This window comes from Pseudopipra pipra, chromosome 22 (genome assembly GCF_036250125.1).
Source record: "Pseudopipra pipra isolate bDixPip1 chromosome 22, bDixPip1.hap1, whole genome shotgun sequence".
NCBI lineage: Eukaryota > Metazoa > Chordata > Aves > Passeriformes > Pipridae > Pseudopipra > Pseudopipra pipra.
The window spans coordinates 5,621,972-5,649,733 of NC_087570.1; the positions used below are offsets into that span (position 1 = coordinate 5,621,972).

The window sequence follows — 27,762 nt, forward strand, 5'->3', positions numbered from 1 at the left end:
CATCCGTGTGCCGAGTCCTCTGCATCACTTCAGCCGAGGATAATTTGGATGTGAGCAAAGGCCCGCTGGGGGTTTTTTGGTCTTTATTTTTTAATAGGATAAAAAGGTCTGGAAGCAGCAGCATGGAGGGCTGCAGCAGGCTGATGTAGGGCTGTGGGCGTGCGCAGCACCCAGGGGTGCACAGCGGCCAATCCCTAATGGAAGTGGTGGTGCTGTGGGCTCTGGTCATCGATGTGGCCTGGTTTCCCCCCTCCCTAAGCTGGGAGAAGCTGGATGCTTCCCTGTCTGCATGCCTGGGCTTATTTTGGGGTGAGGCATGACCTTGATTGCCTGATGGAGGCTAAAGAGGCTGCTGTGAGCATCCTCCGGGGGTGTCAGGCCGCTCCATGTCTGCATGTCCTCACCATCCCAAACCCTGGGTTGGGAATGGAAGGAGCTGGTAGGAGCACAGGTGCTGTGTGTGCACCGGGGGCTGCAGAAGCCCCTTCCCCTCCTTGGAGCCTGTGGAATCATGGAATTATGAGATGGTTTGGGTTGGAAGAGACTCTAAAGATGGTCCTGGGGGAGTCCCACTGGGGAATGGGACCTACTGGTGATGCCAGTGGGGACCCTGGGGGATCACAGACAGGTTTGAGTTGAAAGGGACCCTAAAGATCATCCCATGGTGATCCCACGGGGGGATGGATGAGTACCGCCGGTGATGCCCGAGGAGGGGGGGGTCCGAAGGGATGGTGATGGGCTGACAGAGGGCGGCGGGGCAGGGACCCCTCCCGTGCCCGTGCGGGAGCCGGGGTGTCGCAGCCGGGCCCCGGGGCGGTCCGAGGGGACGGTGACGGGCTGGCGGGGGGCGGGCAGCCGGAGCCCCCCCAGTGCGGGTGCGGGAGCCGGGGGGCCGCAGCCCGGCCCCGGGGCGGAGCGGGGCGGAGCGGCGCGGCCATCCGGGCACCGCACCATGGCGGCGGCGGCGGAGGAGCCGGAGGGGCGGCGGGGCCGGGGGCCGCGGCCGGGGCCGGCGCCGGGCAGCCCCGCGGGGCGGGCGGTGGGCGAGGGCTCGCCCGGGGGCGGCGGCGGCCGCCGCGTCTTCAGCCCCGCCGGGGAGTTCCGCGAGTTCTCCCGGCGGCAGCTCCGCGACATGGAGCGGCTCTTCCGACAGTGAGTGCGGGGGACTGGGAGGGGGGAGTTCCCCGGGTGGCAGCGCCGGGGCGGACGGGAGACCCCCGGCATCCCGCACCTCCGGCATCCCGGCATCCCTGCCCTTGCATCCTCGGCATCCGTGCTCTTGCATCCCCGGCATCCCGGCTCCTGGCAGGGCAGATGCCCCAGCGCCTCCCGCCCCGTGCCTGCGGGCGGGACCCCCCATTCTTTGCGGGACGGACCCCCCGTCCCTTGCGAGAGGTGCCTCCAGGCCTCTCCAACTCTGCAGGAGGGATCCCCCGGCTCTGTGCAGGAGGCTCCCCCAGCCCCAGCTCTCTGCAAGAGGGATGCCGGGGCAGCCCCAATTCCTTGCAGGACAGCCCCCCTTCCTTCTTCTCTCAGGAGGAATGCCAGGGATACCCCTCTTTTCCCAAGCCCCTCACAGGATTGATGGCGGAGACGCCTTCCCCCAGCTCCTGGCAGGAAACATTCCTGCGCACCTCTAAATTCTTGCAAAGAGGGACCTCCCGTCCCCCATGGTGGTCTGAGGCCAGAGAAGGGGGGCTGGAAGATGGGACCAGGGCCCCCCGCATTCCCTCTGCTGCAGCACTGAGGGACCCCCCGCCTTCCCTGGCGCCGCCGGGCCCGCAGCTGCCAGGCTGGCGTGTCCCCAGCATCCCTGCCCGCTGCGTGCCACCACGCGTGGCGGAGCGTGACTCCGAGCACGAGCTCGGCCCCCGGCCCCTGAGGACGAGGGGGGGGGGGGGGAGCTGACGGCAAACCCCGAACCCTGGAAATTTCCGTGGGGAGCCAGAAATCGGGGTGACTGCATCCCGTGGTCCTGCTGGGAATGCGCGGGAGTAGGCAGGGGCGAGCGGGACAGCCCGGAGCATCCCCATGGAGCGCGCGTTGGGTGCTTTGTGCGGGAGGCGTGGAGGCAGCGGGACCCCGGGAAGCACGGAGATGGTGCAGGCGAAGGCATATTTGCGGCATGCCAGTACCCCCCATCCCGTCTGGCACCGGGGGGGATCTGCGTCAGCGTCCCGGGTGGTCTCGCTCGGACATGACCCAGGGGATGGAGGAAGCGGAAAGGATGGAGGCAGCGACCCTCGAAACCCGAGGTTGGGGGGCTGTGTAAGGGTGCACGCACACCCTGCCATCACCCCTGGAAGTGCAGGGAGTCTCCCTGCTCCCTGTCTTCCCGGAGGGGGCTGTAACCCACCGCCCGGACATGGCAGCGAGCCAGACGTGCGGGTTGCTGCGACCATCTCCTGGGACTGCAGCAGAAGGGAGCCTGCGGCGTGCGGGCACAGCTCGGGGTCCCGGGAGGGGGGCACAGCTGCGGCTCCCGGTGCCGGAGGCGATGGGTGGCCGTGCCGGGGGTGCTCCGGCCGCGGCGCAGATGGCGGTGCGGGTGTCGGCGCCGCGCAGGCGACGGAGCGGGTGTGTGGAGCAGACGTGTTTGCTCTGACAGCTGCGGCGTCTCGCTGCAGCGAAAGGAGCAGCGCCGGGGAGGTTTGGGAGCCGGGGGAGGGGGTGTGGGTCACCCAAGGGAAGGATGCTCTGGAGCAGAGCCCTGTCACGCTGACCTCGCTGCTGCTGCTGCTGTCCTAGCGATGTGGCAATCCGGCTGTGTAAAGGAAAAAGTGATGTGTAGAAGGGTTTTTTTCTTGCCACAGGGGAGATGGTGCCCTTTGGGAGATGCTGAGGGATGCTGGCGTCCCAAAAAAACATGGAGGAGGGGACTGAGAGCAAGGAAGTGCCCTCCAGCTGGGCAAGTCGCCCCTTGCAGGGAAACTCTCTGTGGGATGTGGGATGTGGGATGGAGAGAGACTTTGGACAAGGGCATGGAGTGATAGGACAAGGGGGAATGGCAATGGCTTCAAACTGACAGAGGGCAGGGTTAGATTGCATGTTAGGAACACATTTTTCCCTTAAGGGTGGTGAGGCCCTGGCACAGGTTGCCCAGAGATGCCGTGGCTGCCCCATCCCTGGAAGTGTCCAAGGCCAGGCTGAAGCAACTTTGAATAGTAGAAGGAGCAACCATGGCAGAGGGTGGAACTGGATGGTCTTTAGGGTCCTTTGCAACCCCATTCCATGACTCTATGGTTCTATGCTCCGAGAGGGGTCTTGGAGGCAGAAACCATGTGAGGTCTGAGCCCACAGCCCCACTCCCAGGGTGATGGCAGCAGCAGGCAGAGGTGAGCATGGCCAGAGCAGGGCCAGCTGTATTTTGGGGTCCCTGTCAGCTTGGGAGATCAGGAAGGCACTGCTGGAGACACGGACAGAGCAGGCGGCAGCAGGGAAGGTTCAGATGAGTCACGGACCTGCGGCGTGGGGAGCCGGGGCTCTGCGTGGCTGCTGCAGTGACAAGGCACACAAAAAAAAAGCCCTGTCACAACGAGTGCAGCGTGTAGCTGCCCACCTCCAGCATGTGGAGCTGTACCAAGCATGGCTCTGTGCTGGCTCCCCACTGGGATCCCACTGTGCCATGCCAGTGTGCTGCCGGCACAGCCTATGGCACCACGTGCACAGACAGGGAGGGGACAGAGGGGCTGTTGGTGGGAGGCTGGAGGGGACAGTGGTGTTGCCACAGGCAGGGGTCTAAGGAGGGACCCCCCAAGAAGGTCTCCCTGCCATGGGCAGAGACACCTTCCACTAGAGCAGGTTGCTCCTGAGAGGGTCCAAAGGCAGGATTGGTGAGCAGAGCTGCATCTGGAGCTCTTGGCCAAGCCCAGGCACCTGGCCATGTTGGAGCATGGGATGTCAGAGGCTCTGGGCAGTGGGGATGGGTCACCTGGAGGTGTCACAGTGAGGAGGAGGGGGAGATGGTGACATGGGGAGCAGTGCCCAGTGGCATTAGCCCCATGGCCTGTTATCCTGTGTCGCAGCCAAGGGGAGCATGTGCTCAGGCTCCTGGCACAGGGAGCCAGCAGCAGGTTTGGCAGCATCCTGGCAGGTTCTCCTGCCAAGTGCCGCACAGACACGATCCTGGATAATGCTCCAGGGGGTTGTTAGCGGTGCGGAGGCAGCTTCCCTGTGGTCTGGAAAGCTGCCGGAGATCATCAGTGCCCAAGTCCTTGCTGATCCCTCCTCATTCCCTGGCCAGTGTGAGTGCATGCAGGGGGTCTGGTGCTGGGGGGGTCAGTGCAGGGGGCTGCATGGGCTCTGCCTCCATCCCACAGATACGACGCAGGGAAGGACGGCTTCATTGACCTGATGGAGCTGAAGCTGATGATGGAGAAGCTGGGGGCTCCACAGACACACCTGGGCCTGAAGAACATGATCAAGGAGGTGGATGAAGACCTGGACAGCAAGCTCAGCTTTCGAGAGGTGAGGGGTGAGAGGGGCTGAGGGGCTCCACGCTGGCAGGGAGGTGTCCCCAGCCACTGTTCATGGTGGAGAGAAGGTGGGGAGGGACCATGGAGGCTTTGGGGTCTGTAGGAAGCTGATACCACTGTCTCCCCTCGCAGTTCCTGCTCATTTTCCGGAAGGCAGCAGCAGGAGAGCTGCAGGAGGACAGCGGGTTGCACGCCCTGGCCCGGCTCTCTGAGATTGACGTCTCCACAGAGGGGGTGAAAGGCGCCAAGAACTTCTTCGAGGCCAAGGTGAGGCAGGTGCTGGGCAGAGGGGTCCCACTGCAGGACGGTGATGCATGAGGGCAGTTTGGTGCTGGGTGATGGGTGGGTGGGAGGTGGAGATGTGGGGGTGTGCAGGAGGGCTTGGCAGGGGTCCCAGCTGGACGTGTCCATCCGCAGGCACAAGCCATCAACGAAGCCAGCCGCTTTGAGGAGGAGATCAGGGCTGAGCAGGAGGAGAAGAAGAAGCAGGCGGAGGAGCTGAAGCAGAGGAAGGCGGCCTTCAAGGAGCTGCAGTCCACCTTCACGCAGTGACGGGGCTGGGCAGGACTGGTCAGCGGTGCCCGGGCTGGGAACGCTGCATGTGCCACGTGATAACCATGCCGGGAGCGATGCCAGAGCCACGTGCTGCTCCGGCTGCCAACGAGATCCCGGCGCGGGCTCGGCACAGCGCCCACCTTGCTGGCAGAGCCCGGTCGGCCCCAACTCCTCCCTCCCCTCTTGCTGTGGTGTCTGTAGGTGTTGTTCGTGCCCCCCCCATACCCAGCATGCCCCCCACCCTGAGCAGCCCCTGTTCCATGCCCGCAGCTGCACCGGGGGTTGCTGCTGCTGAGTCCCAGGGGAGCCGTGTCCGGAATGCCCGTCCCTGGGACACCTGTGCCTGGACTGTTGTCTGTTGTGTGTGCACTGGGAAGTTTGCAGGATGGGGGCTTGCCCAGGTGGCCGTGGTGGGTGTTGTGGTGGCCACACTGGCTCAGTGTCTGTCGGTATTGCCACGTGTCACGGATGACAAAGGTTGTGGTGAGTGCTGGGTGCTGGCAGATGGGCTCTGTGTGTGTGTGTGGGGTGTGTGTGTGTGTGGTGCTGGGGGGTGGGTGCCCACCCTGCTGGCATGGAGCCCCCAGGAGCTGTGTCTCTCTTTGTTTTGGTCGAAGACATGCAGAAAGGCAGCTGCTGGCTCGTGGGGCTGTGTTATGTTTTTTCATGTTGTATTCAGCCTGGGAGGGTGAGCATGGTGGCCACAAGTGGTTGCCATCATCATCATTGAGGCTCCTCTGTTGGTGGGTGGCTGTAAAGACCCACATTTGTCCCACACTGTCCCCTGAGTGGCGATATAGGGGGTGTGTTATGTTTTTTTTAATTTAATCCCAAATAAATATTATATTTCTTAAGTGCTGGGTGCTGTGGTTGCAGCCGTGGGACGGGCATGTCAGTGGTGGGGGCTTGGGTGGGGGGAAGGAGCCTGGGGAGTGGGGTGTGACCGTGGGCACCAGGTGGCCACTGCAGGAGGTGGCAGGGAATGGGGGTGACGCTTGGCAATGTGGGGACATTGGCATGGGAAGCAGCAGGGACCCAGGTGTGGGGACATGGTGCTCTCGAAGGCCATCAGCAGCACTGCTGGCACCTGCCCCCTGAGCAACCCTGTGGCACCTGTGGGGTTTGGCTGGTCTTGGCCACGTCGAGCATGAGATAACAGGACCTTGTCCCTGAGGGGTGGTGGTGTAGGGGGCTGTGCCCTGGGGCAGTTGGTGCTCGAGTTTGGGGTACAGCAGGGCTGACCAGCACCCCACAGAGAGCAGTGTGAATGGGGCACCCACCAGCTGCCCCCCAGGAGGGACCCTGCCCACCCCAGAGCAGGGCCAGGTGTCTCTGCCACGTCCCATCATGGTGCCAGCACACGATGGGCAGATGTGGCCGTTCCCAGGGAGCGTGATAAGATGGGGCGATGGGGCTGAGGAGCCCTCTGCCCCCAGTGTGGGAGAGTCCCCACATGGCAGCGGCGGGAGGGGCCACTCCAAGGTCCCCAGGCCCTATAAGAAGGGTGAGCAGCCCCAGTGCAGCACCTTTGGTCAAGCATAACCATGCTGGGAGCCATCTGTCTCGTCGTGCTGCTGGGCTACGGTGGGTGCAGGGGATGGGGAGGGGACGGGGCAGGGGGGAACGGGACCCTGGTGCCTGCCATGGCCCTGGGCATGGGCTCAGGCAGCCTCTGATACCCCTGTTCTGGGTGTCACACAGCCTATGGATGCGGCCAGCCGGCCGTGCCACCACAGCTGGGCACCCGCGTGGTGGGCGGTGAAGACGCCGTAGCCCACAGCTGGCCCTGGCAGGTAAGGGGGGCACAGGGATGAGGGTGGGGACAGGGGTGGGGACATTCCTGCCCTGACCCCGTGCCTCTGCCATCACAGATCTCACTGCAGTACGAGAGCTCTGGGTCTTGGTACCACACTTGTGGCGGGACCCTGATTGCCCCTCAGTGGGTGCTGACGGCCGCCCACTGCATCAGGTGGGTGTCAGGGTGCTGGGTGAGGTCTGTGCCATGGAGGTAAGGCATTTGTGGGGGCTGACACCCTGCTTTTTTCCCTGGGCAGCTCTTCACTGACGTACCGTGTGGTGCTGGGCAAGCAGGTCCTGTCGGAGGATGAGCCTGGCTCGGTGACCGTGGGTGTGGAGAAGACGATCGTCCATGAGAATTGGAACTCCTTCCTCATCATGTAGGGGATGGGATATGTCAGAGATGGATGGAGGGTGTTGCTGCCAGGGACCCCCATCCCCACAGCCTGGGACCGATCCTCATCTCATCTGTCCCCACAGCAATGACATTGCCCTGATCAAGCTGGAAGAGGAGGTGCAGGAGAGCGATACCATCCAGGCCGCCTGCCTGCCCGAGGCCGACAAGATCCTGCCCAACGACTACCCCTGCTACGTCACCGGCTGGGGACGCATCAGGAGTAAGCAGGGGGTCCCCAGAGGGTGCCTGGGGAGGGGGTGCAGGCACGGGGTTTGTGAGGTACGAGGTTTGCATGTCCTTACAGCCTACGGGCCCCTGGCCGATGTCCTGCAGCAGGCTCTGCTGCCCGTGGTGGACTATGAGACCTGCTCCCAGAGGAACTGGTGGGGCAGCAGCGTGCGCACCACCATGGTGTGTGCCGGCGGTGACGGCATCGTCTCTGGCTGCAACGTGAGTGCCGGCACTGCAGGGCGGCGGTGGGGGGTTGAGCGGTGCAGGACCGCAGCACTGGGACGGGAGGGGATGGAGCCGTGGGGTGGGTGGCCAGGGGTGCATCAGCGGGGAGCCCAGGAGCGCTGGGTGTGGAGCAGGTACCTCTCCGTGCAGGGCGATTCCGGCGGCCCCCTGAACTGCCAGCGCGAGGACGGGATCTGGGAGGTGGAAGGGATCGTCAGCTTCGGCTCCGGGCTGAGCTGCAACATGATCAGGAAGCCGACGGTGTTCACCCGGGTGTCCGCCTACATCAACTGGGTCAACGAGGTGGGTGCCCCTTCCTCTGCCCCCGCACAGGGGTTGGCCACACTGCTCCTGCCCCGCCGAGGGTCTCACCGTGGGCCCCCCTGTGTCTTGTCTTTGGCAGAAAATAAGCTCCAACTGAGGACTCGGCACGTGGAGATTCAAGTGTTGAGTGTGATAAAGGCAAAAGTGCTGATCTGGTCTCGTGTGGTTCTTTGGAGGGATTGTGGTGGAACTGAAACCCGGGGCTGTGTCTTGTGGTCCTGGGGTTCTGCCCCTGTGCTGGGGAGAGTCCCCCCCATCGTGCAGAGGTCCTGGGGAGGCTGACATGGGCAGACATCCCACAACGTGCTCGGGTGGGGGCAGAGCCATGGCCACTGTCAAGCCCAAGGGCTCGAGGTTTGGCTGGTGGTTTGATGGGAGAGGGGCTGGAGTCTGGCTGGATGGTCTTGGGGGGTCATAGTGAGGTAGATCTCCAGCAGGATGCTGCAATCCAGTGGTACCTGAAACCAGCTTCACTTACCCCAGCAGTGCAAGCAATGGGCATTGGCAGTTCCCAGCCAAGTTTTCTGGCTTCACCACAAGGATTTGAGACCAGAAAAGAGACCAGAACAGAAAGCAGATCCTCTCTGTCTCACTTTGGCCATGGCCTTTCAACCCCCAGCATCACCCTATGTGGCTCAACCTGAGCCTGCCCCCAATTCCCCTCACTTAGGGCAGGCAGTTCCTGCTCCCTGCCCTCTGCTCCTAACTCCCAGCCATCCCTTCACCCAAACCCAAACCCCAGGCTGGGAATTGCTCTGCCTGCAGCACGAAACTTCCTAAAAGTATCAGAAATGCTTCCCAAAGAAGCAGGGAAATACCTACTGACTGCCCCTGAGCAACACAGACTTCCCCTAAGACCACTGCACCTCCCGAGGGCAGCTCTGAGGATTCTTTCTCCCCCAAAATCCCACACACATCCAGGGTTTCTGACCTGAAACGGTGACTGCAGCAGCTCCTGAGGGCAAGTATTTACCTCAGCTCTGATATTCCAAAGAATCCTCATCAGTTTCCTGCTGTAACTCCTGTTTAACACCCAACTGATTCCTTGGAAGGAGGAGGACACCTGCTCCACAGGCTGGCACAGCCACACTAGAAACTCTCCCAGTAACAGCAGGGGTTCAAAATTTACATGAGCTAAGGTCCTCCTGCTCTTCCCATCTCAGAGGAGCCTTCGGAAGGTGCTAAAATGGCAATCAGGAGATGGAACAAAGGAGGGAATACAGCAAAAGATTTGCTTTTTCTTTGCATTTATTAAAAACACTGATGGCAAAATTCATCCCAGTACACCTGAGGGCCAAACTTGATCCCATCAATCAGTTACCTGGGAAGCACAGGACACAAATATCAGGATCAGCAAGGAAAAACACTCTGAGGCTGAGTGTGGCCACGTGAAGAGCCAGAGGTGCTCTCCTCTGGCTCCAGAGGCTCCATGTACCCCAGAAAAGGGGCTTCCTGCTCCAATCCCCAGCATTTCCCATGGGCACAGCACGATCTCCAGCTCATCTCAACTTCACAGCAAGGACAGTGTTAGCAGATCACATTTCTTCAGACAAATATCTCGGGAGACAGACAAAATCCACGGGAGCATCGACGCCGAGTCGTGGCAGGCACAGATTCCACCCAGCCACAGGGAAGGAACTCTCACACTTGGCAGGGACCTCGGAGCCCAGGTGTCAGTCACACATGAAGTAGAATTTTTTACGGAGGAAGTTGAAACATCCTGGGATCTGCTTGTAGCTCCCCTTGGCTGAGACAGCATTTGCCACCTGAGAACAGATGGAGAGTGGTTGGGGAGCAGATGCTCTCCTGACTGTTGCAGGAAGCTTGGGAACAGGGGTCAGGAATGGGACTATGGACATGAGAGATGGCAGGGCTCTTAATATGAGACATTTTTGCTGGCAAAGGCAAAGTGAACTCAGGGGAACACGCTTTCAGGAAACCTCAGCCCAACCACCAACCCCTGCCTCTGGCAAGTGCTTCTTGGCATGAGCCAGAACTCCCTCCTTCCCTTTGGGAATTCAATTAAAAGCAAGTTCCTTTCCACCCATTTTCTTCCAGATGTGCCTGTCACTTCCCCAAGGTGGTTTCCTTACACTGAACACCAGCCAGCAGAGAGGGGCTCGTGCTTCTCCCCTGCAATTGCAGCACAGTGACATCCAAACCCCATCCTCCAACCCCACAACACGCTCCTGACCCAAGTCCCATCAGCTTGGATTTAGAGGATGGGACAAGCTACACCATTTTAAGCAATTTCCTTGGAAAGATTAAAGCCTGTATTGCCAGGATTACCCCTCGCTGGAGAAACCTCGTGGTGATTTTTGGCAGACTGAGGCCAGACACTTTCTTCATAATTAAATCTCTCTGCAGTACCTCCAATTAGCCCATCCCTAAAGTCAACACTCAATATCCTCATTCTTTTTTTAATTGTAGGCCTCCACACCCTGACTAATCACATTCCTCACTATTTCCTTCATCACGACCACAAAAAGAAGGCAAAAAAAAAGACATTTACCCGCAGCAACATGTTCAGCAGGTCTTCTGAACGGGCATATCTCTCCAGCACACTGTCCAGTGTCTCCACGTACCACGAGCCAGTCGCCTCCCTCCAGGAGACAAAACCTTCAGAGAAAGAAGGAGAATGTTATGCCAAAGCCCACCTGCTGTTCTCATCCTGCTCAGTTCCTGCTGCCCCAACAGAGCTGTCGCCCTGAACTGCCGCTGACTTTGGCTATGAAGCTCCAACTTTTCTGCTAATTCCCCTGTGCCCAGCAAAGCACTGTCACCTGGAAAAGTTGAGTAGGAGACCAAGATGTCGCTGGGTGTGGGCAAACAGGCAATGGCATCTGGCTCGTCCACGTTACCCGACGGAGCCCGAAAAGGAGTCGCATCTGATTCCAAAGAAGCCCCGGGAGCTTCATCTTTGGGTGAATCGCAATCCACTATGAAGCCTCGATCTTTTTGTTCTGCAAAAAGCAGCAATGAGACAGTTCCTGATGTTCACCCCACCCAAGGGATCTACAACTGTACATCCAAAATGGCAAAAGAAGAGGACACAGGCCCTAGAACAAAACAAGGCTTTTTGGCCCTTCGGCTGCGCTGGTCGAGCTGCAGCCATTGGTGTTTTGTACAAAATTCCTCACTTTGTGTTTCCACACTGACTTACGGCCGAGGAGCTGGAGCAGCCACTCAGCACATGGTAAAAGAAGGGACAGCTGGAGTGAGAAGACAGCTGGAGAGAGAGACAGGTGACCAACAGAACGGGAACCAAAGCCACAGCCTGACCACATCTCCGAAGCCCAGTGCTACCAGAGCCAAGACAAAGATTCACCTCCACCACAGGCCTGGATGAAGAAGAGTTTGGGTTTTCCTCTCAAACTTGGGCAATTGGACCCATTGAAATAGTTCACAATCTTTTCTATGGGAATGGGTTTTCCATCCGTTCCGTAAACGCCGCCGGGAAACTGAATATGGCTCGTCTGCAAGAGGAAAATGCAGGAGCTGGTGATGGGGGTGGAGGGCTGGTGACCAGGGAGCCCATTTCCCATTGGGTCTTTCGTGGCCAAAAGGTACCACAACAAATCCTGGTGGTTGTGGAAATTCCTGTGGCCAAGTCAGGGCGAGGGGACACCCAGAAGCCATTTGGAACACACTAAAATCCAGCAATCCAACTTCTGTTATCCAACTCCTATCCCACCTCCTCCAGCAACTGAGTTCTTCATCCTCTGGGACAACAGGACAAATGTTGTACCATACAACATTTTCTTAACATTCCCTCTCCTCTCCTTATCCTTCAAGAGCTCTGACTGGGAATAAACAGGCTTTACTGCTCATAGAATCTCCCTATCAGAGCTGGAGGAACTGGAAGGACTAATTAATGGCATGAAGCTGTATCAGGAAAGGTTTAGGTTGGATATCAGGAAAAGGTTCTTCACCCAGAGGGTGGTTGGGCACTGGAACAGGCTCCTCAGGCCTGGCCCCAAGATGCCAGAGCATAAGGAGCATTTGGACAATGCTCTCAGGGACAGGGTGGGATTGTTGGGGTGTCTGTGCAGGGCCAGGAGTTGGACTCAATGATCCCTGTGGGTCCCTTCTAATTCAGGATATTCCACGATTCTGTGAACAACCACAGTACGAGGCTGAGCACACTCTCTTCACTCTCTGCCAGTTGTTCAGTTCCAAATTATTTGGCCTGACTTCCCAACAGAAACACTTGTCCACAGGCAACACTGGATCAGACTACACCAGAGAAGCTCCCATTTTCTTTAACCCAGATACAGACCACTTCTTCCCTCCTGCCCTGCATGAGACCTCCCTTCCACGCCTGAGGAAAAAAGGGAGAGATGGGATGAACCCACCTGACAGCCATGGGAAAGGATGACCACGATGCAGCAGTCCAAGGTGCTGTGGTCCCTCCGTGCCAGCTTCTGCAGCTCCAAAACCATTTCCTATGTGGGAAACATCACAAAAAGAGGTTTTTGAACCATATTACAAATTACTGCTAGGCCCTGCTCTCATTGGGCATGGAAGGACCTGGAAGAACTCTGCCACGGGATAAGGTGGGTCCCAAGGACAGGTGGCAAAAGCCACCAGCAGAGAGCACGTATTTCTATGTATCTGCCCTTATTTAACATTGGCTGCTTTAATCACACAAATTTCTCACCTCTCTGCACTCTTTACAACACAGCAACATAAACCAAAACACACTTCCACATGATTTATCCACTGAAATCTGCTGCTTCTGACCAGGAGTGAGGGGTGAGCAGAGAACCACGTTTTACTTCCAGAGGCCACTGCGGACGATCAAGCTCCCCCCTCACCACCTCAAACAACAGCTGAGGGCTGTACAGACAGACAAATCACACAGCCCCAGTGCTGTCCCAGCTATCCCCAAAACACAGCCTGACCCATTACCCTACAAATCACAGCCAGGATTCAACAATCAGGCAGAAGGCTGAAAACATGCAAGGTCTTCTTTCCTTCCGCAATCACAGCACGACAATAAAATAAGAGGATGCAAGTGGTTTGTTTGTGTGCCCCATGCTGTTGGCATGGGGTTACATCCCCTAACATGTTCCCATCACTTCCAGGGGCTCACCTCTCATCCCTTGTGGCAGCAGGACACAGCCAGCCTCACCTGAGCTTTCAGATCCCGCCGAGCCAGGACATCAAAGTGCAAGGCCTTGAAGCGCCGCTCCAGCTTCTCGCAGTCGAGGTCGGAGCCAACTCGGGTCGACAGATGTGAGTCTCTGGAGAAGGTGACGTTGTTGAGGATCAGGCAGTGCCCACAGGGATCTGCTTTCAGCTCATAAACCTGGCAGAGACACGCCACAATTGAACTCCCTCTTTTCCCAAGTGCTTGCCGGCTAATCCAGTGGGACGCAACACCAGTGAGGAATGGGAGCCCTTAAAGTGGCTTGTTTCAAGCTTTTTCATTTCTCTAAACCTAGGGATGGGGAGGAGCATCCATTCTCCACACACACATTCTCATCAGCAGCCGGGAACACAAAACAACCCACTAAATTGGGGAAAACCTTTGCGGAAAACCGGCTGCTGCTTCACCCAGTGGCATCTCCAACAGCAAGCTGAAGTTTCTGGGAATTTTTTTTAGGCATCATTATCAAACCTCACCAGAAGGAGGCAAGAATTTGTGTTATCACTGTGGTAATCCTAAGTAGGATCTGGCTTGGTCAACCCACTCCAAGCCGACTGGCCCCATTACAGCGGCATCAACCTCACAGCAATTGCTCAGGTAACACAAAGTGAGAAGCAGCCCTTCCAGGGATATTTTTGGGAGCCACCTGTGAGGCACACAGCTTTTGGCCAACAGGGAACACTTTCAGCCTACCCAAATACTAACCAGGTCACGGCTCTTCTTGTCAACGGCAGAACCTACAACACACAACAGACATGGGATTTAGCTCACCACATTCCACAACAAGGCATTGCACTCTCAGACTTCACATCAATCTTTCCTGACACAATTCCCCCTTCCCACCCTGCTGGAAATGAGCCTTTGGCTCTCTGGAAGAGCCTGGGATGCAGCTTACCCTGGGCTGGCACAGGTGCTCGAGGTTTTTCACTCTCAGCTTGGACTGGGAAGGACAAACGCTCGGGAAGGGTCACATCTGTAATGACATGGGACAAAAATACAGGGGGTGGTCCTAACGTGTGTACAGTCTGAGCTTAAAAGCTTCCACTGCTGGAAAGTGGGACATACAGGCTGCCCAGAGAAGCTGTGGCTGCCCCATCCCTGGAAGTGTTCAGGGCCAGGTTGGACGGGGCTTGGAGCAACCTGGGCTATTGGAAGGTGTCCCTGCCCATGGAAGGGAGTGGAAGAAGATGAGCTTTAAGGTCCCTTCTCACCCAAACCACTCTGGGATTTGATGATTCTCCCAACAGCTCTGCATGGTCACCTCTACCAGGATAATAAAAACTGGGACTTCACAGACTACTGCCCACGACAAGATGGATCCCAGTTGCCACCCACCATGCTCCTGTTTGCCAAAAAAAATCCCCCACACTCCTAGCACTGACTTTTATGCTGCTTTTCTCCTGGCAGCTCCAGCTCCACGGGCCGCAGGTCCAGCAGCTGCGGCGCCGCCAGCGGGGACTCGCACTCCTGGAGCAGCATGTCCGCGAGATCCCCCTGCCCCGTGTCCCGCAGGATGGACAGGAACGCGGGGAAAGCCTGCTTCCCTCGAGTCTCCAGGTCGATGATCAGCTGCCGGGCTTGGTCTCCTCGGCTGCCGGCGCCCTGCAGAGGAGGGAAGCCCAGGAAAACACATGTTCATGCAACATCTGGGCAGCCCTTCCGACTGGTCCCAGAGAGGGGAAATGTGGGATCTGCACCCAGCACGTGGACACAGGGTGAACAAGACACACGGACACAGTCACACAGACCTGTAGCAGCCACCCGACACCCAGCCCTGACCCCCCTCCACCCACAACCATCACCATGGGGACACGCAGCCCTCCCCTCCGTGGGGTCTGGAGGCAAAGGGGGGAGGGAGCACTCCCAGCCTGGCCCCAGGGGACAAACAGGCACCTCCAGGCTGTTACTGGTGGGCAGGACAGGGTAAAACACCCCCAAGCCTGCCACCTGTCCCCGAGAGGGGAAATGGGGATGCCCTGTCACCAGACTGCGACGGGGACTCAAGGAGGAACCCCCACGCCCGGCACTACCGGGGGCTGGGGACAAGAAGGAACAAGGTGTGTGGGGTTCTCTGCAGGGCTCGGGGTGGGGAGGGACAAGGACCACTCAGCAGGCTTGTCACCAGGGTGAGGGGACACAGGGCCTGCCATGGGGGCGAGATGACAAAAGAGCCACCCCAAGGCCTGTCACCGGGGTTCAGGGCACACAGGAACCACTTCCCACGGCCACCGCGGGTGCTCAGTGACCCGGATCCCTCCCACGGCCACCGCGGGTGCTCAGTGACCCGGCCCCGGCCCACCTGCAGCTCCTCCAGCATGGTTCGGGTGAAGATGCCGCGCCGCCCCAGCGGGTCCCAGAGCGGCTCCACCCGCAGCGCCGCCACCAGCCGGGCCCGCCCGCGCCGCAGCGCCCGGCGATGCTGCTCCTCCATCGCCGCCGCTCCTCCATCGCCCGGGACCGCCGCCCTGCCCCGGAACCGCCTCTCGCCGCCCGGAACAGAATCCCGGGATCGCGCCCTGGAAGAGATCCGGGATGGTCCTGCACGTGGCACAGGATTCCGCCCCTTTTTTAAAATTTTTTTTTTTAATTATTATTATTATTTTATTTTTAGTTTTTAATATCTCCGGGGATGGAGACTCCACGCCCTCTCCGGGCGATCCCGTCACCCGCGCTGTGAAGTTCTTCCTCGTGTTCAGGTGGAACTTCCCGTGCGTCAGTATCGGACCATTCCCCTCTTGTCCCATTGCTGGACCCCCCGAGCAGAGCCTGGTCCGTCCATCCCCTGCCCCCTCCCTGCAGACACTGACAGACATCGCTGAGGTCCCCTCTCAGTGTCTCTGGAGGCTGAACAGCCCCAAGTCCCTCAGTCTTTCCTGGTCACAGAGATGCTCCAGTCCCTTCATCATCTCCACAGCCTCTGCTGGACCTGCTCCAGGAGCTCCACATCCCTCCTGTCCTGAGGAGCCCAGACCTGGACACAGCACTGCAGATGTGCCTCCCCAGGGCTGAGCAGAGAGACAGGATCCCCTCCCTGACCTGCTGCCAGTGCACCTCGGGATCCCACTGACCTTCATGGCTCCCAGGACACACTGCTCGCTCAGGGACAGCTTGTTGTCCACCAGGTCCTTCTCCCAGGTCACTCTCAGCCTGTGCTGGTGCTTGGGGTTATTCCTGTCCATGTACAGGACCCTCCACTTGCCCTTGTTGAGCCTCATTAAGATTCTCTCTGCCCAATTCTCCAGCCTGACAGGTCCCACTGAAAGGCAGCACAGCCTTCAGATGTACCAGCCACTCCCTCCAGTTCTGTATCATCACCAAACCTGCTGAGGGTACATTCCCTGTTGATAAACAAGGTGAATAAGACTGGACCCAGTACTGATCCCTGGGAAAGGCCACTGACTCCAGGCCTCCAACTGAATCCACTGATCACATCCCTCTGAACTGTGCCATTGATCCACCTCACTGCCATCCAACCCACATTCCCTAGTAGACTGTCGTGGTTTTAAGCCCAGATGGAAATTAAGAACCACTGAACATCCCCCCTCTCTCCTCACCCTCGTGAAATGGGGAGGAGAATCAATGTAAAACTTGTATGTTGAGATAAGAACAGTTTAATAATTGAAAATAAAGTAAAATACAGTAACCATGGTAAATTATAATAATACTGATAATAAAAAGGGAAAAACAAATAATGCACAATGCAATTGCTTACCTCACCACCTGCTGACCGATGCCAGACCCCCCTTCCCAAACCCAAATCAGCCTGTTCCCAGTAACTTCCCCCCAGTTTATATACTGGGCATGATGTTCTATGGGGTGGAACATCCCTTTGGCCAGTTTGGGTCACCAAAGCATCACCACAGAATATGCCGAGTGGGAAGGGACCCACAAGGACCACGGAGTCCAACCCTCAGCCCTGCACAGCCCCAGCCCCAAGAGTCACCCCCTGTGCCCCAGAGGATCATCCAAACTCTCCTGGAGCTCTGGCAGCCTTGGGTCTGTGTCCACTGCCCTGGGGAGCCTGGTCAGTGCTGTGATAAACAAAGTCTCGAGTTTCTATAAGTTTTTGAGTAAGAGTTTATTATATGGAAAAAGCAAGCAGCCGGCTGGGTGACAGAAATGGGGACCAGTTTCCCAAATCTGCACACACCTACTACAGGGTACATTTAGTATTTATCTTAGCTACTTCATGCATATTAATTATATCATATACATATACATTCTACAGGTTTTTGCTAAGTATTTAATATATGGGTTTTCTTACAGCTAAAGCTAAAAGGGTTATCTCTACCACCGGTCATAATTCATGCATTTTTGGACGAACAGGCACCTAAAGATTTAAAGTTCTACCATATTTTTATTCTTAGGATAGTAGGGAGGTTTTAGGGCCTCTTGACCTTGTAAGGGTCTGTTTTATTTCTTTATGGGGGTGTAATTAAGTTTTACACTCCGTTTGTTTTACTTTGATGTAATCACCCATTTGTTTCACAAATCACATTTATTTATCATAAGTTCCCAACGTTTCCATCAACGCTGCCTCAGTTCAATCCTAGACATCCACTGGCCAGATTATGTGACCAATACATCTGTTCTAGAACAAGCAGCAGTCACAAGTATTGAGGCCATGTTACTGAGAACACAGCTGTGCTGGGCAGGGCACGTCTCAAGGATGAAGGACCAACCACCCCCTCCCTAAGATCGTGCTTTATGGTGAACTTGCCACCGGCTGCCGCAAGAGAGGAGCCCTGAAGAAAAGATACAAAGACTCCCTGAAACAACATCTCAGCCTTGGCCATATTGATCACCATAACTGGTCTGCTCTGGCCTCCAACCAGGAGGCCTGGAGACACAGCATCTATAACGCTGCTGATGCCTTTGAGAACGCAGCAGGATCACCCTTGAGGAGAAAAGACAACGCAGAATCATGCCTTGCAGAATATATCACCTAAGGAGTCTTTCTGCTGTGCCTTTTGCAACCGGACGTGCCTGTCTCGTGTTGGCCTTTTCAGCCACCAACGCGCTTGCAACAAACGTGGGTACAGCCCTTCCCAAATCTTCGTTCATGAAGCCCAGCCATTAAATGAAATGAATAAGTATCCAACCACCCTCTGGGGGAAGAACCTTCTCCTGAGATCCTAAAGCTCCCCTGACCCAACTGCAGGCCATTCCCTGGGTGCTGTCCCCGGTCCCCACAGAGCAGAGCTCAGGGCCTGCCCCTCCCCAGGAAGGTGGAACCGCAGTGAGCTCTCCCCTCAGTCCCCTCTGCTAGAGCTGAACACATCAGTGTCCTCACAGGGCTTCCCCTCGCCCCCGTTACCGCCCCTAACGCAGCACACACCGCCGGGGCAGCCCCAGCCCGTGTCCCCGGAAGCTCCGGCTCTCCCCGGGCGCGGCGGGCGCGCCGGAAGCGGCGGCGAGGGAAGGGCGGCCCGTCCGCTGCCTCCGCCCGCGGGGCCCGCCGGACATGGAGCCGGGACGGGCCGCCTGGATGCTCCTGCTGCCGCTGCTGCCGCTGCTCCTGCTGCTGCCGGCCCTGCCCGCGGCCGCGCCGGGGGACTTCGACCCCTACCGCGTGCTGGGGGTGGGCCGCGGCTCCAGCCAGGCCGACATCAAGAAGGCCTACAAGCGGCTCGCCCGGGAATGGTACGTGCTGCCCTTCCCGCCCCTCGCCCCCGCCCCGCAGCCCGGGCACGGCCCGGCGGGGATGCTGAGCGGCCTCGCCTGGTTGTGCAGCGCGGGTGAGGCGCGGCGGGAGGTCGGGAAGCGGCGCCGGGGCTCCCTCGCCATCCTGAAGCCGGGCGGGTGCCCCCGCGCCAGCGATCTGTGCTGTAAAACCCTCTCGAGGCTGGCTCTTGGGGGGGAAAGTTCTTCCAGAATCGGGCTACAGGGGGGAAAGTTCTTCCGGAGTTTGGCTATGGAGGGAAAAGTTATCCCAGAATCAGGCTACACGGGGGAAAGTTCTTCCAGAGTCTGGCTGTGGGGGGGAAATTCTCCCAGAGTCTGGCAACAGGGGGTAAAAGTTATCCTGGAGTCTGACTACAGAGGGGAAAGTTTTTCCAGGGTCTGGCTGTGGGGGGGAAATTCTCCCAGATCTGGCAACAGGGGGTAAAAGTTCTCCTGGAGTCTGACTACAGGGGGGAAAGTTCTTCCAGGGTCTGGCTGTGGGGGGGAAATTCTCCTAGATCTGGCAACAGGGGGTAAAAGTTCTCCTGGAGTCTGACTACGGGGGGGAAAGTTCTTCTAGGGTTTGACTGTGGGAGGAAAATTCTCCCAGAGTCAGGCTTTGGGGGAAAATGTTTTCTTGGAGTCTGGCTATGGGGAAGAAAGTTCTTCTAGAGTCTGGTTACAAGGGGAAAAAGTTCTCCCAGAGTCCGGCTATGGGGATAAAAAGTTGTCCCTTACTCAACAGGGAACTTTTAATACACCGAGGTGTAAGTCTCACCTTGATATGTCACTGTCCAAGGGCAACCCAATCCCTGTGCTGTGGGAGGGAAAGGCATCAGGTGCCCAAATGTCACACCCCTTGCATCCATGGTGTGTGATGAGGGGCAGGCTTGAGGCATCGCCTGGGGAAAGAACCTCACCCAGAGCTGTTGTCTTGCATGACACATCCCCGAGGGCTGCGGCAGGAGGTGATTTAAGGAAGAACCCAGTAGACATGTGGGGCAGCAGCCAAGGGAGCCATTGCTAGGAAAGAGGCATGCTCCCTTGGCTTGGGCTGTTGGTGATGGATCAGACAGAGGCACAGGTCCACAGGCACACCACACACATCCCAGTGCTGCGTTTTGGGATGGGGTTTGGATAGGGACAGCACGTGCTGGGTATAAATCTGATCTCAGCCTCGGGGATGCCACTGCACGTCGTAACTGTCCATGTTCTGCTCGCCTCCAAACAGGGGCCGACAGCTCCCTGTGCCCTCCAGGGAACCACTGACCCCTTTTCCTCTGGTTCTGCCTTGTAGGCACCCTGACAAAAACAAGGACCCAGGAGCAGAAGACAGATTCATCCAGATTAGCAAGGCCTACGAGGTAACACGTGCTGCTTATAAACTCCTGCTGTTGTTAACATTAAGAGAACTTATTTTTTCTGTGCTTTTCCTGTGTGTTTCTACATGGGAAAGGTGATTGACCCTGTAGAGGTGGACACTACCCACCCAAAAAGTTTGCTCAGCTTTGTTGACACAGCCACTGGAGTCACCAGCGTGGCCTCTGCTGCAAATATTTTGCCACAGGCCTGCCCTGTCCTGGCTAAAAAGCCTCAAAGGAGGGAGGAGAGAGTATTCACTGAGCCCTGCCTGGCTGGGCAGCGTCTTGTCCGTGTCACATGCACATAAAAGCATTTTGGGGTGATGTAAGCAGCATTAGTCATCACATGGCTTTGGTCACCTCAAATTATTGTCAGTAGTAGTTATTTGCACATCGCTGTGGAAATTGGCCGCCCCAGTTTGTGGCAGCTGAGCCCAAGGAAATAAAAGTAAATCCTTCTTTCCCTGCCAAAAAAAAAATGCAGTTTCTCTGTGGGGCTCCTGGCTTCTTGGTGAAATTTTTGTCACTTTCTGATGTGCCAAGAAAACCATCCGGGTTCAAAGAGACACCAGCAAAAGCTGCTCCAGAAAAGAGGGAATCCCAACGTGGGATGTTTCGTCCCAAGGAGCTGTTGGTGTCAGAAGTGGGTACAACAGTCTGGATTTAGGAGCTCCTTTTCTTTGGACTTTGGTGTTTTTTTACCCCTGTTTACCACAGTGAGCCTGGAGGGATGTGATAGTTCCCTTTTCCAGACTATTTATCCCACACGTTCCTTAGGCAGCCGCAGTCATTTACTAAGGGATTACGCTCAGGGCAGTTCCCCCTCATGGTTTTTCCATCGTCCACTTCCCAGATTCTCTCCAACGAGGAAAAGAGGGCAAACTTCGATCGCTATGGAGATGCTGGGGAAAGCCAGGGCTTCTCTCAGCACCAGCATCGCCAGTTCCATCGTTTCCACGACGGCTTCTATTTCGACGAGTCCTTCTTCCACTTCCCTTTCAATTCCGAGCGACGCGACACCTCCGACGAGAAGTATTTGCTCCACTTTTCCCACTACATCAATGAAATCGTGCCGGACAGTTTCAAGAAACCTTACCTCATCAAAATCACCTCGGACTGGTGCTTCAGCTGCATCCACATCGAGCCCGTGTGGAAGGAAGTCGCTCAGGAATTGGAGGCGCTGGGTAAGGATAAGGCTGGGTGTGCATCCAGCGCTGGCCTTCAGCTTTTGCAGGACTCTGTTTAACCTTTAGATTTCTTCAGAGATTTGTCCTAATGCTTTCCCAAACATTACTAACTCCAGGGTGCTGGGCAAGGGAGCAGGTGGTCAGTTTTCCACGGGGCGTTTGGGTTTGCTGGGGATCTTTCACCTGAAGCCGCTGCTCTCCTTTTCCAGGAGTGGGAATCGGTGTCGTGCACGCAGGGTACGAGCGGCGCCTCGCCCACCACCTGGGTGCCCACAGCACTCCCACCCTGCTGGGGCTCATTAATGGGAAAATAACCTTCTTCCACAACGCCGTCGTTCGGGAAAACCTGCGGCAATTCGTGGAGAACCTTCTGCCGGGGAATCTTGTCGAAAAGGTACGTTCCAGCAGGAGTATCACACCCTGCTTCTCCTGCCTGCCTGGAGATTTCTCTCTCCTTGGCTGTTTTGGTGGCTAATCTGTTAAATTTGGGCCCTGAGCTGATCTGCATCACAAAGCTCCAAACCCTGGAGCTGTGGAAAGCTTTCACACCACGTGGCTCCATAACACTTCTCCTTGCAAAAGGGCTGATCCTGCCACTACATGGTCATGCCAGGGGCTTGAGTGCCTACTGCCCCCCCAGCTGTGACACCCCACAAGGGATAACCCTACCAAGGTTATCCCTAGGTTAGGAACCTGCTGGATTTCACTTCCCTTCTCCTTTCTCAGCATTACATCCAACAAATTAAAGACCACTCACTAACTCCCAGGTGGTGTCTCCTAAAACGCACCGACCTGTTTTGTCCGGTATGATTTGGACCTTTGAAAGTGGACCTGGCAGCTTGAGCCCTTCCAAGTTATAAGTAAAATAACTTCTATTCTAACTGATAAAATATTCCTGCATTTCAGCCTTGCCCAGTGATTTTTGGTGGAGTCCTAAAGCACCCACCACTCCTTTCAGGGCGATGTGGCCAGGTCAGCCCCCACAGTGCACTCACCTGCCTGTCCCCTTCTTGCAGCCTTGTTCACCTCACCTTGTTTTCATTTGGGATCTTCAGCAAGGGCTGCCTTTCCCAAAAAATTTGACTTGGTGTCCTCTGGGTGTTGGAGTTCTCACCCCAAAAGTGGGATCTGTTTCCCCTTCCACAGCTAATGGAGCCATTTATCTCCTTCCTCTGGGTCAGAGAGGTACCAGAGCAGGTTTGATGAAGCTCAGGTTTGGTAGGTGCCTGTTAACCCTTGGCTTCCCATTAGATATAGATATAGATATATAAAAAATATGGTCCAAACAAACAGTTACAAGAATGACAGTGCCATCAGCATTGACTTGGAATGGCATTGACAGAGGCTGCAATAACTGAGAGAGTTGAGTGGGTCAGGAGTGATGGTTTTAATTCATTCATTAATCAGGAATACCTCTTGGAAAGACCAACCCACAGTCAGCTTTCTGCAACACCTGGACACCTTTTCAGGCTCAGTTCTCATTGAGACAGCTCATGGTGGAGCGTTGCCTGACTGCTCAGAGGTTAAACTGATGTTCCTGTTCTGTTTAAAGATTACAGATAAAAACTACATCCGCTTCCTCTCTGACTGGAGGAAGGACAACAAGCCCCACGTCCTGCTGTTTGATCATATGCCAGTTGTGCCATTACTGTACAAGGTAATGTGATTTCTGTCGCTGCCAAGTTGACTTGTTTATAAATCCAGATGTTCCAAAAGAAAATGCACCACTGCTGTGAGCAGAGGTCAACCAATGCCTCCAAACACCATTGGCTGGTTCTGGGAGAGCAGGGTGATTTGTGTTTGTTGGAAACAGCATGGCCAGGTGACCAGCTTTGTTAGGAGTCTGATTCCCTGCCCTGACCTGGATGTACCTTACATGGATGTGAAGGTGTGGGTGGGTTTTGGAGGTAGCAGCAACACAAGTGCTTACTAACCTTTGTTAGGAATGAGAGATGTTTGTGGCATGTCTAATTTGTGCTATTGCAAAGCCCTTTTCCTGAGAAACCCCATGTCAGACTGTAAATAAAACTGTGGATCCATGGAGGCTCCCAGCACGTTGACTGAGAGAACTCAAAGTGTGGTTCAGCAAGGGAGAGGAAGGGTTTGTACCTCTTGCAGTGCAAGCCCAGTGACATTCAACCAGCAGGATGTATTCTCAGAGCAAAGTCATCACAGGCACTCAGGGGAGAAAATGTTCACTCTCCACCACAAACACACACTGTGGATTTCTCCCCATCCAGCTGACTGCCTTTGCCTACCGAGACTACCTGTCCTTTGGGTATGTGTACGTGGGACTCCGAGGCACCGAAGAGTTGTCCAGCCAGTACAACATCAACGTCTACAGTCCCACCATGATGGTCTTCAAGGAGTACATCGACCGGCCCGCTGACGTTGTGCAGGTCAGAGCCCTCTCCAGGAGCTTATGGGAAACGGGCGTGGAGGTTTCCTGACTGAGCTGGCGATGAGAGGTTTGTCGCTGGTGTGTTTTGGAGTAAAGAGTGTTCGTTCTCAGCATAAACTCTGGCTTCAGTAGGCAAAGAGGGCAAATGTTTGGAGGGAGGAAGCTTGGCAGGCTCTAGTTTTGGTGTCTGAGCTGTTGAGGAAGGTGGACACAGGTGGCTTCCCAGTCTTGAGGCCTCACAACACCTTGGGTGATTGCAGCGAGGACTGCGATGGCCAGCAGCCTTCCCCAGCTTCAGACAGGAACACCCAACAGCTTTATTCTCCTCACCTGCTCAGTTCTGACCTCTGCTTCCTTTGTCCTTGCCAGGCACGAGAGATGAAGAAGCAGCTCATTGATGACTTCCTTTCTCAGAATAAGTTCCTCATGGTGGCCAGACTCACCAACCAGAGGCTGTTCCAGGAGCTGTGTCCTGTCAAGAAGTCTCACCGTCAGCGGAAGTAAGTGGCATGTCCTCCTGATTTGAGGCTCTGGAGCTGCTCCTAAAGCCACCTTTGGTTTGATTCTAAGGGAAAAGGGCAATGACTGCATTGGATCATGCTCAGTATCCACAGTGTCAGAGAGGTTTCTGCCTCCCTGGGATGATTTTGACTAGCAGAAAGGGGGTGATCATTTCCTCTTGTGTCCAGAATGGCTCTTAATCCCCCATCTCGTTGTATCACCCAGGCACTGCGTGGTCTTGCTTACTGGAGAAGGAGAGAAGTTTGCTGAGGCTTATGAGGCCTTTTTGACTTTTGCTGTGGCCAACACAAAAGACACCCTGAAGTTTGTGTACATCTATAACGAACGGCAGCCAGAATTTGCAGACGCCTTACTGATGGATGATGAGAAGTACCGGGGAAGATCAGCTGTGAGGGTTTCCTTTTGTTTTTAACCTCTTCTTTTACCCTGTCATTTAATTTACATCACTCTGTACCTTGATCTGACACCTAATTCTGGGCAGTGGTTTCAAACAGAACATCTGTATAGAAAAAAGCCCCTTCCTCTCTGACATCTGCCACGTTCTTGGCTCATCCAGGTGGTCATTCTGGAGAGACGCAATAACGCGGGGAAGATTGCCTACAAAGCCTTGGAGGAGGCCTGGCAAGGCAGCAAGGAGGACAACTTCATCCTCCTGGATCTCCTGGACCAGCTGAGGACGGACCCTGGCCTTCTGTCATCAGAGACTGTCGTGGCAGACCTGAATGATGAGCTCGCTCCTGTAAGTCCATGGCCTTTCCAGCTGTCTGATACCTGTGTTATGGATGTGGACAGTCCCATTATGGTTGTTCACAGGCATTATTTATATTCTAAAATTCCAAGGCAAGACTCTTATAAGATTTCTTGCTCATGGAGGGAAGCTCACTGCATGCTCTGAAGCTGATTTGGCCCAGGGTTGGGCTCATTTTTACAGGATGGCTTTGCATAGTGGGTTTGTCATTTGTTTTTTGCTTTTCATTCTTTTCAAACAGATGTTCCTTATCCGATGGTTCTACTCCTCGCTGGACTACATCTCAGACTGCTGGGACAGTTTGTTTCACAGTAACTGGTACAGTCTGGGCATCCATTGTGGGTTTTCACTGCTTCCCTGTCACCTTATTTTAAAATAGATCCATTTTTAGCCTCCTCTTTTGGGTGGGAGCAGGACAGCACTCAAAAACTTGATGGTCTTTAAGACCCTGAGAAACAAGCTGAGTTTCTGGGGAAAGCACATGTTGTTATTTGAGGTAGACAGGGACTGGAATTCGGGCAGAAAATGTGAACTTACAGGCCAGACTGCTCTTTGCACATCTTCCCCTCAGGCGAGAAATGATGCCGCTGCTGTCCTTGCTCTTCTCCGCGCTCTTCATTCTCTTTGGCACCGTTATTGTTCAGGCTTTCAGGTGAGTGCACACCAAAATGCCCTCAGGGGTAGCTCCTCAGTCCAACCCAGGGCCTTAAACACACACAAAATCACCTTCCTCCACAGTGATTCGAGCGACACAAGGGACTCTCCGCCCTCGGAGAAAGAAGAAGCCGCCACAAAGACGGAGAAGAACGACGTGAGCTTCAGCAAAGAGAGTAACAGGTTCCCTCTAATTTCTCCAGAAGTCTTTTCTGTGGAAGCATTGCTCAGGGGGTGTCCGTGCAGGGAGAGTTAGTGGAGAGCAGAGAAGTGCCAGAGTTGCACAGATGTAATGCAGTTGTTGTGCAGAACAGCACCGGCACAGCCAGGTGGGGAGGAGCGGTGTGAGCCAGGACCCCGCCAGCAAGGACAAGGTGACATTAATTTGGTTATTAAACAATTCCCACCAAGTTTGCACCAGACAGCATGCTTGGGGAAAAGGTAAAGGTCTGACCCACTTGTTGAGGAAGATCCAAACTGGGCTGTTGTACCAATTAAACTGGCTTTGGGCACAGGGATGGCTCGGGAACAGGCTGAGGAACATGGTCACAGTTTCTCCGTCCTCAGTCGCTCCTGGTCCCTTGCCCCCCTTTCACTCAGTCACTGCTTTGCTGCAGCAGGATTCCCAAAAAGGGCTTTGTTGAGGTGACTGAGCTAACGGACATCAACTACACCAGTAACTTGGTGCGCCTGAGGCCGGGCCACATGAACGTCGTCTTGATCCTGTCCAACTCGACCAAAACCCCCCTGCTCCAGAAGTTCGCCCTGGAAGTCTACACATTTACAGGGTAGGCTGGGGCCTCTCCTGGGTTTCTGTTACTGTGTTAACAACTTGTGTGAGGCAGCTCTGGCAACACAGGAGGGGCAGGGTCAGCTCCATTGCCAAGAGGAAACATTTCTGGCGAGCAGCCTCTGTGCTCACCTGTGGCAATGAGCTGCCAAAAAACAAGTGGCCTTTCCTGGCCAGACTCAGTGATGGTGGCCACATGGGTCTGGCGCTGCTGCCACTTTGGCTGTACCCATGTTTCATCAGATAGAGAGCATGACAGTGCTGCACACTGGGCAAGCATCACCTGTGCTGGAAAAGGAGCTGCAGCAACACTGCACTGCCCTGCCCTTGCTGACAAATCCTTACCTGTCCATAGGAATCCAGCCTTGCTCAGGACACATGCTAATCCCACTGTCTTCTCTGCTCTTTTCCCAGGAGCAGCTCTCTTCATTTCTCCTTCCTCAGCCTGGACAAGCACCGAGAGTGGCTGGAGTACCTGCTGGAGTTTGCGCAGGATGCAGCCCCCATCCCAAACCAGTACGACAAGCATTTCCTGGAGCGCGACTACACGGGCTACGTCCTGGCTCTGAACGGCCACAAGAAATACTTCTGCCTCTTTAAGCCTCACAGATCAGGGGATGAGGGGGGAACCCTGGGATCCTGCGAGGATTACGATGCCTCACTACACGCGGAAGCCAGAGGGAAACCCTCCTGCAGCCCGGGATCTAGATCCATTAAAAACAAATTACACAAATTGTCCTTTTGGATGGAACGCCTCCTAGAGGGTTCCTTACAGAGGTTCTATATCCCCTCGTGGCCTGCGTTAGACTGAGGGATTTTACAGAGATTCTAAGGGACAAACTTTTTATGAAGATGACAAAGGACAGCTCTTTCCAGGAATACACAAACAAGCGTGATGAATGGACCTTAGGTTTTAGGTGAACCCTCCTGGGGCCGGAGACTAAAACATATCTCCCCACGTCCGGAGCCCGGGAGCGCAGCCAAGCACACCCACCTGCCCTCCACTGACCCATCGTGCGCTCGGACGCCGTCCTACCGAAGAGCCAAGAAGTCTGTTTTTCCCTTCTTGTCCTGCCACATCTGCTTCCCAAGTCACCCCTGTTCCATCTCTCGTTTTACCTCAGTTGAAGAAAAACCCTGTGACTTCTCTCGGCCCGGACCAGCCGCGGCCAGTGGTGCAGGTCGGGTCGCGGTTCTCTCTCTCCCCATCCCCGTGTGCTTAGCCCATGGTGCAGTGCATGGTGTAACACTGGCAAGACCCTGCAGACCCTCCCAGGCC

General features: G+C 55.9%; 4 protein-coding genes across 6 annotated transcripts; 3 read left to right on the forward strand and 1 right to left on the reverse strand.

The window, feature by feature from the left end:
- Nucleotides 1-685: 685 nt before the first annotated feature.
- Nucleotides 686-5,884, forward strand: EFHD2 (EF-hand domain family member D2). Of its 2 annotated transcripts, none has more exons than XM_064678655.1 (4): nt 686-1,152; nt 4,320-4,467; nt 4,608-4,742; nt 4,893-5,884. In XM_064678655.1, the coding sequence occupies exons 1-4, from the start codon at nt 701-703 to the stop codon at nt 5,025-5,027; spliced, it is 870 nt and encodes a 289-aa protein (XP_064534725.1). In that variant the 5' UTR covers nt 686-700; the 3' UTR covers nt 5,028-5,884. The 2 variants fall into 2 exon arrangements, with proteins under 2 accessions (XP_064534725.1, XP_064534726.1); XM_064678656.1 differs by lacking the exon at nt 686-1,152 and adding an exon at nt 1,815-2,255.
- A 658-nt stretch (nt 5,885-6,542) lies between these two features.
- On the forward strand, nt 6,543-8,155 carry LOC135425896 (chymotrypsin-C-like). Its single transcript, XM_064678657.1, has 8 exons — nt 6,543-6,614; nt 6,732-6,823; nt 6,902-6,999; nt 7,085-7,207; nt 7,308-7,444; nt 7,529-7,674; nt 7,831-7,983; nt 8,084-8,155. Exons 1-8 carry the CDS (start codon nt 6,575-6,577, stop codon nt 8,099-8,101), a joined length of 807 nt encoding a protein of 268 aa, XP_064534727.1. The 5' UTR covers nt 6,543-6,574; the 3' UTR covers nt 8,102-8,155.
- A 1,079-nt stretch (nt 8,156-9,234) lies between these two features.
- Nucleotides 9,235-15,623, reverse strand: CASP9 (caspase 9). Its single transcript, XM_064678667.1, has 10 exons — nt 15,456-15,623; nt 14,539-14,758; nt 14,052-14,129; nt 13,862-13,893; nt 13,139-13,315; nt 12,360-12,449; nt 11,333-11,480; nt 10,788-10,967; nt 10,517-10,623; nt 9,235-9,770 (listed from the first exon to the last, which is right to left on the reverse strand). Exons 1-10 carry the CDS (start codon nt 15,585-15,587, stop codon nt 9,678-9,680), a joined length of 1,257 nt encoding a protein of 418 aa, XP_064534737.1. The 5' UTR covers nt 15,588-15,623; the 3' UTR covers nt 9,235-9,677.
- A 2,947-nt stretch (nt 15,624-18,570) lies between these two features.
- Nucleotides 18,571-27,759, forward strand: DNAJC16 (DnaJ heat shock protein family (Hsp40) member C16). Of its 2 annotated transcripts, none has more exons than XM_064678664.1 (14): nt 18,571-18,799; nt 20,118-20,184; nt 21,035-21,365; nt 21,578-21,762; nt 22,921-23,025; nt 23,609-23,767; nt 24,139-24,269; nt 24,496-24,679; nt 24,848-25,030; nt 25,281-25,357; nt 25,611-25,691; nt 25,778-25,876; nt 26,311-26,481; nt 26,898-27,759. In XM_064678664.1, the coding sequence occupies exons 1-14, from the start codon at nt 18,621-18,623 to the stop codon at nt 27,292-27,294; spliced, it is 2,349 nt and encodes a 782-aa protein (XP_064534734.1). In that variant the 5' UTR covers nt 18,571-18,620; the 3' UTR covers nt 27,295-27,759. The 2 variants fall into 2 exon arrangements, with proteins under 2 accessions (XP_064534734.1, XP_064534735.1); XM_064678665.1 differs by having other exon boundaries at nt 18,572-18,799; nt 26,314-26,481; nt 26,898-27,463.
- Nucleotides 27,760-27,762: the final 3 nt, after the last annotated feature.

Bases quoted from the DNA above. Each gene is read 5' to 3' on its own strand.
- DNAJC16 (XM_064678664.1), top strand. From the start codon at position 18,621: ATGGAGCCGGGACGGGCCGCCTGGATGCTCCTGCTGCCGCTGCTGCCG. The intron at 20,185-21,034 runs GTAACACGTGCT...TCCACTTCCCAG, and splicing joins AGATTAGCAAGGCCTACGAG to ATTCTCTCCAACGAGGAAAA. The intron at 24,680-24,847 runs GTGAGGGTTTCC...TGGCTCATCCAG, and splicing joins AGTACCGGGGAAGATCAGCT to GTGGTCATTCTGGAGAGACG.
- LOC135425896 (XM_064678657.1), top strand. From the start codon at position 6,575: ATGCTGGGAGCCATCTGTCTCGTCGTGCTGCTGGGCTACG. The intron at 6,615-6,731 runs GTGGGTGCAGGG...GGTGTCACACAG, and splicing joins CGTCGTGCTGCTGGGCTACG to CCTATGGATGCGGCCAGCCG. The intron at 7,675-7,830 runs GTGAGTGCCGGC...CTCTCCGTGCAG, and splicing joins GCATCGTCTCTGGCTGCAAC to GGCGATTCCGGCGGCCCCCT.
- CASP9 (XM_064678667.1), bottom strand. From the start codon at position 15,587: ATGGAGGAGCAGCATCGCCGGGCGCTGCGGCGCGGGCGGGCCCGGCTG. The intron at 12,450-13,138 runs GTGAGGCTGGCT...TTTCCCACATAG, and splicing joins GGCGGGATCTGAAAGCTCAG to GAAATGGTTTTGGAGCTGCA. The intron at 11,481-12,359 runs GTGGGTTCATCC...TTCCTCTTGCAG, and splicing joins TCCTTTCCCATGGCTGTCAG to ACGAGCCATATTCAGTTTCC.
- EFHD2 (XM_064678655.1), top strand. From the start codon at position 701: ATGCCCGAGGAGGGGGGGGTCCGAAGGGATGGTGATGGGCTGACAGAG. The intron at 1,153-4,319 runs GTGAGTGCGGGG...TCCATCCCACAG, and splicing joins ATGGAGCGGCTCTTCCGACA to ATACGACGCAGGGAAGGACG. The intron at 4,468-4,607 runs GTGAGGGGTGAG...CTCCCCTCGCAG, and splicing joins GCAAGCTCAGCTTTCGAGAG to TTCCTGCTCATTTTCCGGAA.